The sequence below is a fragment of the Bombina bombina genome, chromosome 3 (assembly GCF_027579735.1).
Source record: "Bombina bombina isolate aBomBom1 chromosome 3, aBomBom1.pri, whole genome shotgun sequence".
Taxonomy (NCBI): domain Eukaryota; kingdom Metazoa; phylum Chordata; class Amphibia; order Anura; family Bombinatoridae; genus Bombina; species Bombina bombina.
The window spans coordinates 446,140,483-446,151,197 of record NC_069501.1 but is presented as its reverse complement, the minus strand read 5'-3'; the positions used below and the strand labels follow the sequence as shown (position 1 = coordinate 446,151,197).

The 10,715-nt window shown below is 38.0% G+C and overlaps 1 protein-coding gene across 1 annotated transcript in view; it reads left to right on the top strand.

Moving 5' to 3' along the window:
- Positions 1–216: 216 nt before the first annotated feature.
- LOC128652383 (tyrosine-protein phosphatase non-receptor type 22-like) overlaps positions 217–10,715 on the top strand; it is a 180,430-nt gene continuing 169,931 nt past the window's right edge. The window contains exon 1 of the mRNA XM_053705321.1: positions 217–429. Coding sequence (XP_053561296.1) covers positions 217–429 — 213 coding nt within the window. The remainder of the gene's footprint in view (positions 430–10,715) is intronic.

Here is a 10,715-nt window from a genome sequence, read left to right as displayed (position 1 = left end):
TAAACATAAAAAGTATTCAAGTCCATATATGTGGCTGATATATAAACACAAAAGAGTCCAGCTGTTCCTCTAAGACAGGTGAATCCACAGACCTTGATTGAAAGCAAACGATCTAAAAAAAATAGAGGAGAGGAGCGCAGACTCAAATGCAGGGTGTAACAAAATTTAATGACATTAAAAAAAACAAGTGGCAACTCACAAAATATAAAATATAAAATGGCATGTAGTGTATCAGTAACACTTAGCAACTTATCCCCTCTTCGAGTGTGTCCAGAAAGGAGTTCCAGGAAAAAACAGGACAGACGTGTATCCTCATTCACTCCAAGGAAGAAGCAAGCAGACAGCCGGCATACGTTCCCAAAGAATGCCAGAAACCAGGCTGGCAACAGGTGCAAAGTCTGTTTAGAAAGTAACAAGGGTAACGATATGGTACCTTATCCGGCAAACATAAATGATCCTAGGCTCCCAAATCCAAAAGTTCTGTGCTGCAGGCTAAGAACTGAGGACGGCCTCACTGGATCAAACAACTGACGTATAGGGGGCGGGGCTCTACGCGTTTCGTCCCAGTGACGTAGGGACTTTCTCAAGAGTGAGAAGTGTGTTACCTACGCTAACATATGTATAATAGCTTGTATTTATTTGCTCCTCACAAGCCTGAGAAGTGTGTTACCTACGCTAACATGTATAATAGCTTGTATTTATTTGCTCATTGCAAGCCTGAGAAGTGTGTTACCTACCGCTAACATATGTATAATAGCTTGTATTTATTTGCTCCTCACAAGCCTGAGAAGTGTGTTACCTACCGCTAACATATGTATAATAGCTTGTATTTATTTGCTCCTCACAAGCCTGAGAAGTGTGTTACCTACACTAACATGTGTATAATAGCTTGTATTTATTTGCTCCTCACAAGCCTGAGAAGTGTGTTACCTACGCTAACATATGTATAATAGCTTGTATTTATTTGCTCCTCACAAGCCTGAGAAGTGTGTTACCTACGCTAACATATGTATAATAGCTTGTATTTATTTGCTACTTACAAGCCTGAGAAGTGTGTTACCTACGCTATCATATGTATAATAGCTTGTATTTATTTGCTCCTTTCAAGCCTGAGAAGTGTGTTACCTACGCTAACATATGTATAAGAGCTTGTATTTATTTGCTCCTTTACAAGCCTGAGAAGTGTGTTACCTACCGCTAACATATGTATAATAGCTTGTATTTATTTGCTCCTCACAAGCCTGAGAAGTGTGTTACCTACCGCTAACATATGTATAATAGCTTGTATTTATTTGCTCCTCACAAGCCTGAGAAGTGTGTTACGTACGCTAACATATGTATAATAGCTTGTATTTATTTGCTCCTTACAAGCCTGAGAAGTGTGTTACCTACGCTAACATATGTATAATAGCTTGTATTTATTTGCTCCTTACAAGTCTGAGAAGTGTGTTACCTACCGCTAACATATGTATAATAGCTTGTATTTATTTGCTCCTCACAAGCCTGAGAAGTGTGTTACCTACCGCTAACATATGTATAATAGCTTGTATTTATTTGCTCCTCACAAGCCTGAGAAGTGTGTTACGTACGCTAACATATGTATAATAGCTTGTATTTATTTGCTCCACACAAGCGTGAGAAGTGTGTTACCTACGCTAACATATGTATAATAGCTTGTATTTATTTGCTACTTACAAGCCTGAGAAGTGTGTTACCTACGCTAACATATGTATAATAGCTTGTATTTATTTGCTCCTTACAAGTCTGAGAAGTGTGTTACCTACCGCTAACATATGTATAATAGCTTGTATTTATTTGCTCCTTACAAGCCTGAGAAGTGTGTTACCTACGCTAACATATGTATAATAGCTTGTATTTATTTGCTCCTCACAAGCCTGAGAAGTGTCTTACCTACCGCTAACATATGTATAATAGCTTGTATTTATTTGCTCCTCACAAGCCTGAGAAGTGTGTTACGTACGCTAACATATGTATAATAGCTTGTATTTATTTGCTCCTCACAAGCCTGAGAAGTGTGTTACCTACGCTAACATATGTATAATAGCTTGTATTTATTTGCTCCTTACAAGCCTGAGAAGTGTGTTACCTACGCTAACATATGTATAATAGCTTGTATTTATTTGCTACTTACAAGCCTGAGAAGTGTCTTACCTACCGCTAACATATGTATAATAGCTTGTATTTATTTGCTCCTCACAAGCCTGAGAAGCGTGTTACGTACGCTAACATATGTATAATAGCTTGTATTTATTTGCTCCACACAAGCGTGAGAAGTGTGTTACCTACGCTAACATATGTATAAAAGCTTGTATTTATTTGCTCCTCACAAGCCTGAGAAGTGTGTTACGTACGCTAACATATGTATAATAGCTTGTATTTATTTGCTACTTACAAGCCTGAGAAGTGTGTTACCTACCGCTAACATATGTATAATAGCTTGTATTTATTTGCTTTTTTTTCTCTTATTATCTATAGTTTTATACACTTTTATACTTGTTACATATATATAGTGAATCTACAGGTCCAAAAGTGGCTGCGTCACCTAAAAGCCCTGAGTTTAGAGAGCTAGAATACTTGGGGTCCAAAAGTGGCCTCTGTTGTTAGTGAGGGCAAAAAATAGCGGTACTCTAGGGTTTGCTCTTTAAATATTTGAAGATTGGTTTATTTTGTACTGTGACAAATTAATGTGTCTGTAAAAAACTAATGTTGTCCATGTACATTGATGTAGTCATATCTCTGAACGTGTCGTATTATCTTCTTGACATGTGAACTCTGTATGCCAACTGAGCAAACTGAATGATTTATAATTTCTTGAACCCCCATAAAAAAAAATATTTATAAAAAAAAAAAAAAATTAATAAAAATTGATAATAGGAGTAAATTAGAAAGTTGCATAAAATTGCAGGCTCTATCTGAATCACGAAAGAAAAAAATTTGGGTTCAGTGTCCCTTTAACTTAAAGCACATATGTCAAAAAGTTGACAACCTCGTTGGTATGTAAATGCACACTACTTCAGTCACAGTGTGCGAGAATACCTGCGCTCCAAGATGGCAGCCCCAGAGCAAAGAGGTGGAGCTTCTCCATCAGATAACTTTTCAGGGGTTAAAATAGGAACAGCTAAGGAGAGCTGCAGCAACCATTCTAGAATAGTTGTGCCCAGCAGTTTAATGTCCCTTTAATGCTCACAAAATCTTAATCATTAAATACAGTAGTTTTGCACAATTATAAAAAGACAATGCAAAACCACAGTCTGAATTTCAAATTAGTAGTACATTTTTTTATTTTTATTTTTAAATGTTGAACTTTGTTCTATTTTACCATAGAATTAGTCAGATAAGAATATGGAAATATGGAAAATCTAATAGAAAGAAAGACTATGCAATTCATTAAGAATGCTAAGGCTTGTGGGAAAAAGGATAAAGCACAGCCAGTAATTATACTGACAAAAGCTCCTTTAGATATTATAGTGAAATGAGAAAAACTAAAGGAGTGATAGAAATAGTCACACATGCAAATAAGAATCCTGGACCGGCTCGATGAAAATGCAAAGAATTTATTCCAATTCAGAAACGATGAAGCATCACAATATTACGCATCAGCAGCATGTAAAATTCAGGTGAAAACTGTATATGTACTACGGGGTTTCAGTTGCACGGATTGGCAGCACCGTGTACACTTTTATAAATCTGAATCACATTTTGATATACAGGTATACCCCGCTCATACAGCGGTTTAGGGACCGGAGCCCCGCTGTAAAGTGAAAACCGCCTTAAAGTGAAACAAGGCAGTTTTAGCTTTCTTTTCACTTGCAAGTGCGTTTAAAGACTTGAAAACATGTTTGAACTAACAAATATTAGGAGTGCAATAGTGCTAGATTTAGTTTAACACTAGCACAGCACAGTATTCAATAAGTATTCAATAAATACTGTACCTGTAAAATAGTGACAATGACTGTAGTACAATTTGTCAGACTACAGCACAGATTGCACTGTAATGCTGTAAACAGACTGAACTGCGCATAACAAAATGGTGCGACTCCCTTTTCTCGCAATCTCACAATGATTACAGCACTGTTTCAAAATCTTTGGAGGTTGAACTTCAGCTCTTCAAAGCGCTGTAAAGTGAGGTATACCTGTATATATATATATATATTATGTATCTGACCTTAACCTGACACAATTTTATTCACTCAATTTACGATCACAACATAGTAATAGTTGTTATAATTACCCAATTTAATGGTACTCATTCCAACCTTGGAAGGATGATGGGTTGAGTCAGCCCTGCTGGGATATGAACCTGTGACCTTGGATCTTTTAAACAGGCTTTTTGTAGTCAGGGCATTTACCAACTAAGCTACCTCACCAGCATGTAATCTTTTCTGAATGAAAGTGCCCCTGTTTTTAAAAGTTTTTTGTTTGTTTTTTAAAACGGGCACTTTATCATGAAAATTGACATTCACTTTAACTTCACTTTGTAAAACCAGAATAAAACACGATGCACACAAACACCCGTGATAAACCCCTTTTCGCTTGCGCATAACTATTAGCACTCCACTTGTAATCTAGCCCTAAATTATTACTTCTGTTCTGTCTTTACTACAGATTGTGGAGATAGGAGAACTAAATTAAAGAGTTTACTATAATTGGAAATGTGGTTAACACTTCTGTTTTTTTTTTTTACAGAATAGGTCATTTTATTGGCATTACCATTTTGGACAATATTCACACAAGGGTTTTAAGGCAGTGGCGTATTTAGGTTTTGTGCTGCCCTAGGCACATTTAAAATTCTGCTGCCCCCCAACCCCCCCACTCCCCTAGGTTTTAGATTGTTTTTTGGCCATAATATTTTTAGGTCAGGGTATTTGACTTTCAATAAACCTGCATAAACCTAGGTTGTTGATTTTTTTTTTTTTTTTTTTTTTTTTTTTTTTTTTTAATATATAAATTTTTATTGAGAAAAATAAAACATACATACAGATAAAATTGTATGAGGTACATGCAAGGCCTCAAGTACTGATCATATCCATCATATTTAACAAACAAGGCTTAAAGTGTTAATATCATCTTTAGCATATTAAAGTGTACCTAAACTGAAAAACAAAAATCTTTCCTTGTTTTATACCCTTAACTATTATGTGAGTCACTCTTGGACTTTTTATTTTGCAGATTAACAATATTCAGGGGATAGCTTATCAAAACACAAAAACAAACAGGTGTGTCCCAGAACAGGATTGTAATAGATTGTTGTTATCTTTGACGTTATAGGACACCTCAACCAGAACTAGTCTCACATGAAAGCTTTATTGCGGTGCACTTCATTAAGAAGATCTAGCGGTCTATCTAGCCACAACAAAGTGAATTGAATTTAGGAGGAAATTAGATCTTTTCAAATACATTTCAGTGCCCTTAGGGGAAAATCTATTATTATACTACTTGCTTAACATTATGCTAATTCAGCGTTCCTGGGCAGTGGCGCTAAATCAATAAGAGTACATCAACAGATTTTATAAAAATTAGGTGTACATATATCCTTTTCATAAGCATTAGAAGGCATCTAAATTACAGTTTTTGTTTTGTCTCCCCTACGGCTTCGGCCGCTAGCCCCAGAGGAGAGGCTCAGGTTAGCTTATTACCTCATACTCAGATTACACCTATAAAAGCAAAAACATTATCTATTGTACCTTTCCATCTTTCTTTCCCCCTTTAATAAATATATTCAGATATCCTCATCATATAATAACTTACTCCCCTTGTCATTTAAACCTGAAGAGGGATAAACGTAGCTAATTATGAAAGTGTGAACCAATTAAAGGTCTAGCTAATTACTAATAAACTGCAGTTTGCTAAAAAACAAAACAATATAGAACACAGACAATAATCAAAGAGATTAAATATGCTGTCATATCACTTTTAAATATCAGACATTATAAGGTGACATAAAACAGGACTCTGTAACATTAAACTAATGCCTGTAACAGCCAGTCTATAGCTATCAGACTCGTGTATAGAGTCAGATTTATTCAGCCACCGGGTGTTAATAAAATTTGAAACCTGCTAGGATCGTAATCCGGTGGTTTAGGATCTGAAACAAAGTCTGCAGGACCACCAAAAGAAGGAGGCTTTAATGTCCCCAAGTCCACGGCCCCCCAAGGCCCCCACCCAAGGCCCTGAGGCAGCCGCTCTGGCCCTGGCCTTTGAATTTGTTGTGCAGGCGGTCCTGCTGTCCCGTTAGGATCCCAGGGCTGCAGAGGCTTGAGAAAAGATTGCTGTGTGTTGCATAGACAAATAGCGCTGGCAGCCAGGCTTTTCAACTTAGTTCCATGTGGGTACATAGCAGACATGTGGCAAGGAGCGGTGGAACACTGTGTCGGTAAGTCCATCTTTGATGAGTGATATGTCGCATGTAGATATGGCCGATTGCTATTCTCCGCTAGCAGATAGGTATCATTCTGTGCGATCCGAACAGAGTTGACTGTTGTACGGCTGGGCGGCTGGTGCAGATCCCCACACAATAGCTGATTACATGACACGTCCCCTTTAGGCCCTAAAGGAAGGCCTTTACTTGAAATCTTGGGTTCTGAAGCTATTGGAGCACTCAACGGTGTAAGCAGTATTTTGCCCATTAGAAGTTGTAGTTGCAGCTCCGAAGGTGCCTTATCAATTAATGGTTGAAATATAGCCTCCAGCCGGAGGAGGATCGGATCTTGCATGATGCAGAGATTTTCAGCCCACGTGTCGATAGTTAAAGTCGCCATTATCCTCTGTCTGCGTTCTCTATTATATTCTATTGCTTGTTACAACAATAAAATTTGTGGGTGATTAACTGTGCCACCGTTATTTTTAGGAGTGTTGAGTTCTGGTTAGATACCCTGGCGAGCCAGGGGGGGACGCTGCCTGTACGGTCACCGCTGTTACAGGCCTCAATTGTCCTTTTCCTGCCCTAGGGTCATTAATACAGCTGTAGTGAGTAAAGTTGTGCCTTGGGACACAAAATCAATTGTTGTAGCTTTGGGAGCTGTGGCTATGGAGAAATAACCAGCGGATTATAATCTCCTCTCCTGGAGCTCTGGAAAGATGCCAGGTTGTTGTTTTTTTATATATATACAGTTGTATGCAAAAGTTTAGGCACCCTTGACAATTTCCATGATTTTCATTTATAAATAATTGGGTGTTTGGATCAGCTATTTAATTTTGATCTATCAAATAACTGAAGGACGCAATAATATTTCAGTAGTGAAATGAGGTTTATTGGATTAACAGGAAATGTGCAATATGCATCAAAACGAAATTAGACAGGTGCATAAATTTGGGCAACCCAGCAGAAATATTGCATCAATATTTAGTAGAGCCTCCTTTAGAAAAAATAACAGCCTCTAGGCGTTTCCTATAGCCTGTAATGAGTGTCTGGATTCTGGATGTAGGTATTTTAGACTATTCCTCATTGCAAAACATATCCAGTTCAGTTAGGTTTGATGGTTGCCGAGCATGGACAGCCCGCTTTAAATCACCCCACAGATTTTCAATGATATTCAGGTCTGGGGACCGGGATGGCCATTCCAGAACATTGTACTTGTTCCTCTGCATAAATGCCAGAGTATATTTTAAGCAGTGTTTTGGGTCGTTGTCTTGTTGAAATATCCAGCCCTGGCGCAACTTCAACTTTGTGACTGATTCCTCAACATTATTCTCAAGTATCTGCTGATATTGAGTGGAATCCATGCGACCCTCAACTTTAACAAGATTCCCAGTACCAGCACTGGCCACACAGCCCCACAACATGATGGAATATCCACCAAATTTTACTGTGTGTAGCAAGTTTTTGTCTTGGAACGCTATGTTCTTTTGCCGCCATGCATAACGCCCCTTGTTATGACCAAATAACTCAATCTTTGTTTCATCAGTCCACAGCACCTTCTTCCAAAATGAAACTGGCTTGTCCAAATGTGTGTTTGCATACGTCAAGCGACTCTGTTTGTGCCGTGTGTGCAGAAAAGGCTTCTTCAGCATGACTCTCCCATACAGCTTCTCGTTGTGCAAAGTGCGCTGAATTGTTGAACGATGCACAGTGACACCATCTGCAGCAAGATTATGTTGTTGGTCTTTGGAGGTGGTCTGTGGGCTGTTTTTGACTTTTCTCACCATCCTTTGCCTCTCCGATATTTTACTTGGCTTCCAATTCTGGCCTTAACAATAACTGTGCCTGTGGTCATCCATTTCCTCACTATGTTCCTCACAGTGGACACTGACAGCTTAAATCTCTGGAATAGCTTTTTTGCAGCCTTCCCCTAAACCATAATGTTGAACAATGTTTGTTTTCAGGTAATTTGCAAGTTGTTTTGAGGCCCCCATGTTGCCACTCTTCAGAGGAGAGTCAAAGAGAACAACAACTTGCAATTGGCCCCCTTAAATACCTTTTTCTCATGATTGGATGCACCTGTCTATGAAGTTCAATGCTTAATGGGTTCACCAAACCAATTGTGTGTTCCAATTAATCAGTGCTAGGTAGTTACAGGTATTCAAATTAACAAAATGACAAGGGTGCCCAAATTTATGCACCTGTCTAATTTTGTTTGGATGCATATTGCACATTTTCTGTTAATCCATTAAACCTCATTTCACTTCTGAAATATTACTGTGTCCTTCAGTTATTTGATAGTTCAAAATGAAATTGCTGATTCAAACACCCAATTATTTATAAATGAAAATTATGGAAATTGTCAGGGGTGCCTAAACTTTTGCATACAACTGTATATATATATATATATATATATATATATATATATATATATATATATATATATATATATATAATATATATATATATATATATATGCAGATAAAAAGTAAATTGGAAAGTTGTTTAAAATTGTATGTTCTATCTGAATCATGAAAGAACATTTTTGGGTTTTGGGTCCCTTTAAATTGGGCAGAACGTTGGTGTAGAACACATGGCAGTGGTATTATTCAGGAGTTTTACGTAAGAAGCACATGCAATATTGAAAGTGAGCTTTAAGACATGCCTTTTTTCAGATACAAATGTTTGTAAAAGAGTTGATGTAACAAAAGGGTTTAGGTCAAATGAGTAGTGGTATCAAAACAAAATCAGGACTATTGTATAAATAAACGGTGTCTGAAAAACCCTAATCTAAAAAAAAAACAGCCAAACAATGAAAATAAAAAAGCCTAAACCTAATCCCCAAATACAGTAGGTACTCACTGTTCCTGAAGTCCAGTGGAGAAGGTCTTCTTCCAGGCGGCTTCATCATCTTCTATCTTCATCCAGAGTGAAGGCGGTGCAGAGCTGTCTTAGCGATGCCTGGATCCTCAGCGGCGGTCCTCAATGGCGGTGGTCCTCAACGGCGGTGGTCCTCTGCGGCGGTCCTCAGTGGCGCGGAGGCTCCTCTTTATGCGATCGTTCGTCGCACACTGAAGATTGAATGCAAGGTACCCCATATTATTTATTGGTTGATTTGAACAGCCAATAGGATTTCAGTAGCTCTAATCCTTTTGGCTGATTTCAAAATTTCAGCCAATAGGAATGCAAGGTACCCTAAATTGATTGGGGTACCTTGCATTCAATCTTTAGTGTACGATGGACATCGGATGAAGAGGAGCCTCCATGCCGCCGCCACCGCTGCCACCGAGGACCGTCACCATTGAAGACCACCGTTGAGGAGCCACACGTAGGGGAAGACAGCTCCACACCTCCGCTCCGCACCGCCGGTGAGGACTGCCGCTGAGGATCCACAGCTCCACACCTCCGCTCCTCGCCACTTTCGCTCCCGATGAAGATAGAAGATGATTGGGCAGCCTGGAAGAAGACTGCCTCCACTGGACTTCAGGAACGGTGAGTACCTATTTGGGGCTTAGTGCTAGGATTTTTTTTTTTGGGGGGGGGGGTTATTTTTAAGATATTTAATGGGCTGGAAATGAGTTGATTGCCCTTTTAAGGGCAGTAAAAGTGCTGAATGCCCTTTTAAGGGTAATGCCCATACAAATGCCCCTTTAGGGACAATGGGTAGTTTAAATTTTTATAGTGTTAGTTTTTTTAATTTTAGGGGGTTTGGTGGGTGCTGGGTTTTTACTGTTAGGGGGTAATTGGTAATTTGTTTAGGTAAAAGAGCTGTTTAACTTAGGGCAATGCCCTTTTAAGGGCTATTGGTAGTTTAGTATTAGATTAGGGGGTGTTTTTATTTTGGGGGGATTTTTTATTTTTATAAGGGTATTAGTTTAGGTATATTTAGCTTTGTTTATTTTTTTTCTGTAATTTTACATTTTTTGTAATTTTAGCTTTGGGGGTTGTAGTTTTTTTTTTTAAATAGACTACCCTCTGGGCAGGCTTATCGCCTAGTAATATATAATTACAATTTAACATTAAAGTAATTATAAACAGAATAATAATAACATATTTTTGATGTGCTGGACACATGCTCCACCCAAAACTTAGCTGATTGGGGCCCATGTACAGGAAACACAGAGAATTACCAACAACTCACGTCATTGCGAGTGGTCGCGTTTTTTGCAATTTGTTTACAAATCACAAAATCCATGCAAGCAAAGCCGCGTGCAACAGCGAGTATATATATATATATATATATATATATATATATATATATATATATATATAATGTGTATAATGTTAATATAAAATATATAACTATACCTATATGAATATATAGGAATATCTATTT